General features: G+C 58.5%; 1 protein-coding gene across 1 annotated transcript in view; it reads left to right on the top strand.

The window, feature by feature from the left end:
* The first annotated feature begins 1,449 nt into the window (after nt 1–1,449).
* Nucleotides 1,450–5,405, top strand: part of IGHMBP2 (immunoglobulin mu DNA binding protein 2) — a 17,013-nt gene continuing 13,057 nt past the window's right edge. The window contains exons 1-2 of the mRNA XM_045297143.1: nt 1,450–1,650; nt 2,632–2,651. Of these exons, the coding sequence (XP_045153078.1) occupies nt 1,470–1,650; nt 2,632–2,651 (201 nt within the window). The 5' untranslated portion in view covers nt 1,450–1,469. The remainder of the gene's footprint in view (nt 1,651–2,631; nt 2,652–5,405) is intronic.

Raw genomic sequence — 5,405 nt, 5'->3', positions numbered from 1 at the left:
GCCTGGGCGCGGCGGCCGCTGGACCCCGCACCCGGGGGACCGCCCGCGGCAGCCTGTGTGCGCTTCCGGACCCCTCGGAAGCCCCTTGTTTTCGGCGCCTGAAATCCCCTCCCTGAGCGTAACAGCCGCAGGGCGATGTGGGGTACGCATTGAGCTGCCACTGCAAGGTCAGCAGTTCGAACCCCCCAGCAGTGAGTTCCAGCGGAAGCTGCGGCCGCCTGCGCTGGTAAACGTTTCCAGCCTCGGAAAGCCCCAGGGGGCGGTTCCCTGCCACCCGAGCACCCCGAGTCTGAGCGGGTGTACTGAGCCCCGGGAAGGCGGAGATGGTTCGCTGGTGAAGTTCTCCCTGCCCTGGTGGGGGACGGGCTTCAACTCCCAGCCGGTGGCCCCCTGGAGCATCTTCCTGTCAGCAGGAAGCGCCATCCGAACAGGTGTCAAGGGAGAACGGCCTGGCCTCCCAGTGTCGCAGCTGGTGAGGGAGCTGGCGGTGTGGTCAGTCCTGACTCCGTGACCTTTGTGTGTACAACAGAATGGAACACGGCCCCCGCGTCCTGCATGGGCCATCCCCGCAGTAGTGTGATGGGTGAGCCCACTGTCAATCCGTCTTGTGGCTGCACCTTCGCTTTATCAAGCACGATGCCCTTTTCCAGAGACTGGTCTCTCCTGACAGCGTGTCCAACTGACGGAGACCCAGTCTGCCCATCCTTGCCTCTAAGCATTCTGGCAGTGCATTTCCCACGACAGATCTTTTGACACCACCACCCCCACCCGCCCCCTTTCAATCTTCTTCCCCGGCACCGTAGTTCAAAAGCACCGGTGTTTCTTCCGTCTTCCTTGTTCAGGGAGGTAATAGATGTGCATTTTGGGAAGACAGCGGGACATGGAGAGGCCAGAGGTGGGTACCAGTTACCAGTGACGGTTGCTATGGGGGTGACTGACCCCGACATGTGCCCAGAGCAGAGCCACACCCTGTGGGGTCTTCAGTAGCTGCCTTTGCAGAAGTGGGTTGTCGCCAGGCCTCCTCCCCAAGGCACCTTTGGGTGTACTTGAATCTTTGACCTTTCCTTGAGCTGCCATGCCAGACAACTTTGGCCAGGCAGTTAGGAGCCTGGTGAGTGATGATGTGGCCTGAGCTAGGCTGTATGTAGCTGTATGGACCAGTGGCAGAGGTGGGTTGAGGATGCATGTGGGGAAGGGGCAATAGGATTCAGTGACGCAGGAAGCCGGAAGTGGGCAGTGGAAGTGGAGGGGGGCAGAGGGCGACCAGGGGTTCTGTCTCGAGTCAGTGGGAGGAGGGTCTGGGCGTTCTGGGCCAGGGACTACAGCAGGGGAAGCTAGGGGCTGGGGCAGTGCTGACATTTTGTCAGGGAGCATTGAGTACCTCCCAGTGTGCTTTTTGACCCCTTTTCCTGCCCACGACATGCGTGGGGATAAAGGCTGGCCCGGCAGAGTGCTGAGTACGCACGTCGATGTCTTCCAGGGCCTGGCAGGAGAACATCTCTCCGAAGGAGCTGCAGAGGCGAGGCGTCTGTCTGCTGAAGCTGTCCGTGTCCAGCCAGCGGACGGGGCTGTATGGCCGGCTCCTGGCCACCTTCGAGCCCAGGAAGTATGGGCCCGAAGCCTTTCTGCCTAGTAACAGCTTTACGTCCGGTGAGTGGGAGAGTGCGTTCCAGCCTCATCGAGATGGAACGTCAGGGGGCTGAGAAGTTTGCTGGAAAGAGTGACGATTCCACTCAGGAGACCCTGAGCTCTGCAGCTGTCTCTTCCCCTCCCTACTGCTGTGCCCTGAACCCCTGCCAGCGAGCTGATGCCCGCTCCTGGGGATCCTGCGGACAGAGCAGAGCTGCCCCCGAAGGGTCCCTGAGGCTCTGCATTTTTCACAGAGGCAGAATGCCTCTTCCTGCAGAGCAGCTGGTGGGTCCGAACCTCCACCTTCCTGTTGGCAGCCGACGGCTTAAGCACTCCGCCACCAGAGCCACCTCCTCCCAGCCCTCTCCATCCCAACTCACCGCCATCCGGTCGGGGCCAACTCCTAGCGACCCTGCAGGACGGGGTGTAACTGCCCCTGTGAGTTTCTGAGCCCGTAACTTCTCATGGGAGTAGAAAGCCCCATCCATCTTTCTTCCGCAGAGTGGCCTGTGGTTTTTGAACCGCTGACCCTGTGGTTATCAGTCCCACGGATAATAACCCCTGCGCCACCAGAGCTCACCAGCCCCAGGCCTTAGCTGACCACTGATCTCCTCTCTGTCTCTATGCATGTGCCTCCCCTGGACCCTTCCTCTCAGTGGGACCATACCGATCGCTACCTGGGTCTGGTGTCTTTTACGCAGGAAGTTTCCAAGGATCATGCCTGTTGCCACACAGATCCGAACGTCATTCTTCTTCTTCTTTCTTCCCCAACCCTTGAAAGCAAACATCTTTATTGATATCTGAGTGACATATACAATTCAAACACTGTGTTAGCCTGGGTGGACTAGAGAAACAAATCCAGGGAGACACATGTGTATAAGAAAGAGCTTTGTATCAAAGAGCAATTGTACTTTAAGAAAACATCCCAACCCAGTCCGGATCAAGTCCATAAGTCTGATATTAGCTCATATGTCCGATACCAATCTGTAAATTCCTCTTCAGACTCACGCAACACTTGCAATGACACGAATGCAGGAAGATCACAGTCCTGTGGGTGGAAAGTCTTGTGGATCCAGTGGCAGTGGAAGCATCTTAGCGCTGGCGCTGGTCTCCACGAGGCTCCTTCAGCTCCAAAGCTCTGGCTCCATCAGTGTGACTCCATGTGCCCTGTCAACAGGAAGACAAAGCAGAGAGTCTGTCCCACCTCTAGGGAGGAAGACAGGAGTTCCCAGAATCCTCAGGAGAAGGCCACGCCCACACAGAGGCCTCATTGGCCGTGACCTGATTGACAGGCCGGACTCCACCCCTTTGCTCAAGTTGACAGATGATGTCACTGCCACACACCCCACTTACAAGTGCATGCTTCAGCAGCTGCTCGTGAATCCACATATTTCCACGGCCATTCCTGCAGTCAGCGTAGGATGTGTTCATGCCCTGTGATTCCTCCCAGCCCCTTCCAGCCCGCACTGCCATCCAGTCAATTCTGACTCAGAGTGACTTCACAGGGTGGGCTAGAACTGCCCCTGTGGGTTTCCGGGACGGGCATAGAAAGCCCCATCTTTGTCCCAAGGAACCGTTGGTGGCTTAGAACCGCTGACCTTGCAGTTAGCAGCCCAACATGTAACCACTTCGCCACCGGGACTCCTCCTCTCACCACCGAAGCCTCTCTCGGTGGAGAAGGAGCTTTTTTATGTCGTGGACTCCGACCTCAACAACTGAAGGGAGATTGGCCCGGGAGAAGAATCGCTCCCACAGTCAGCGCTCACGGCTGCAGCCGTGGGGAAGTCAAATGATGGCTTGTGCCGGGCAGATGTGCTTCACGAGCGCTTTTCAAAGTGCTCAAGAGCTAAGGTGTCACTTTGAGGTGCACCTGGCTCGAACCGTGATTAGGTTTTTTTGGGGGGGTCGCTTCCTCTACCTGCGAGCTCTGGGCGCTGAATAGGACGCCGCCTTTGCGTGGTGGTGGTGAGAGCACTGAACGCGGCACAGCCCGCCCGCCAGGAGAGCGAGCACATGCAATCCGGAGGAGGCGCAGCCAGCGTGCGCCGCAGAAGGGAGGAGGCGATGCTGTCCCCGTGCTTTGGACGCGTCAGGAGCACCGACCCCTGGAGAGGGCCATCCTGTTTGGGTCAGTAGAGGGTCCGTGAGAAAGAGGAAGACCCTCGAGATGGAGGGGCACCAGTGGCTGCCACCAGGGCTCTCGCATAAGGCGATTGTGAGGCTGGTGCGGGAGCTGGCATACAGGGCATCACTGGGGTCGGCATCGCCCGGACAGCATCTGCCAACAGCAGCAAGCACAGCCCTGCGTCTGCAGTCAGCCACCGCGGTGGCAGAGGGGATTCTCCGGGAAGGGCAACGGTGTGGGATGCTAAGGAGCGCTGCGTTGACAGGTGCACCTCCATGGGCACAGGGCGAGGGGAGGAGGAGGCGAGGGTGGGCGGCACCTGTCCTTGGGCCGCAGCCTACTCCGTGTCGGGGATTTCTTTGGGCTGTGGCCTTCATTACCTTTTATCTTGAGAGAGAGGAAGTAAATGGGGGGATCTCAGTACCCCAAGAAAGAAGAGCTGGGAGCTGAGCACATGCTTTGGACTTGGGAGCCCCTGCTTTACGAAGCTTCTAGAGCAGGGGCTCAGGTTGAAGGGGAGCTGAGCAGGGAGTCGAGAGAGCCCCCACGTGCCCCCTTGCCCCCGTGGTTTCCTATCAGGACTTGACCTCAAGCTCCAGTTCAGGGTTTGAAGACGATGCGGGGCAGCGGGTCTGGGGTTCCCCGTCTCGGTGGGTCCAACGAGGTAAAGAGCTCTGTCCATTTCCCTCCCTTGAGAAGCCTCTGTCTGCGAGGGCTGCTCAGGGCTCTGGACCGGGGTGGGGTGCCTTTTGTCCATTGGGGCCATTTGGATATTTAGAATACCGTTTGAGGGCCACACTCTTCAGACATCTAACTCCCCCTCAATGTGATGGCTGGAACTGCTTCTCTGGGGGAGCTGCTGGCTGGTAGGGGTGATTCTTGTGGGCAGTACTTGGAGCCCTGGTGACAAACTGGTTACCAGCTGGGCTGCGATCTGAAAGACGGGCGGTTCGAGACCACCAGCCGCACTGTGGGAGAACGACCCAGCCTTTCTACTCCCATAAACCGTTACACTCTCAGAAACCCACAGGGACAGTTCTACCCTACCCTGCAGAGTCGCTATGAGTCGGCCTCAACTTGATGGCAGTGGGTTTATTTTAAATATAGCCCGTGAGCCAGATGTTCCCCGCCCCTGGTCTAGACCTAGGGAAGACGGCGGTGAGCTGATCCCCAAGGAACCCTGGGCCCCGGGTGCTGAAGGAGACATTCACCTTCCTCCTAAGCAGAGAACGGTGTAGCCCACTGCACACCCACTGGACCTGGCTCTGGCCCTAAATGTTTAAACGTTGAGAAAAAAGTTTCTGTTTGACAAAGCCACCCCCTTGTGGTATTTGTGTGACAGCAGCACCAGAGAACTGAGACATGGCGTAGGCTGCAGGCCCGAGTGTCGTCAGAGCCACCTGGCAATGGTCAGGCCACCAAACAGTGACCCCCAGGGGAAGGGCGATCGCAGGGCTGCCCCGTCAACAGCCACCCTCCTCCGTGGACCCTTGAATGCCATGCTCAGGGGCCTTGCCCACCCCGGGGCTCCCTCCCTCTCAGCACCCTGCTGAGAGCCCTTTCATTCACAAGCTTTCTACCATAGCACCCCGCCCTCTGTCCCCCATGTCCTGTGCCCCAGTGGGCACCGATGGCATCTGCTGAGTAGACC

This window comes from Echinops telfairi, unplaced genomic scaffold (assembly GCF_000313985.2).
Source record: "Echinops telfairi isolate 266 unplaced genomic scaffold, ASM31398v2 ScPeMD7_7417;HRSCAF=8455, whole genome shotgun sequence".
In the NCBI taxonomy this organism is placed as follows: Eukaryota; Metazoa; Chordata; class Mammalia; order Afrosoricida; family Tenrecidae; genus Echinops; species Echinops telfairi.
Note: the sequence above shows the minus strand (reverse complement) of the source record. Positions and strands in the feature narration are given on the sequence as shown.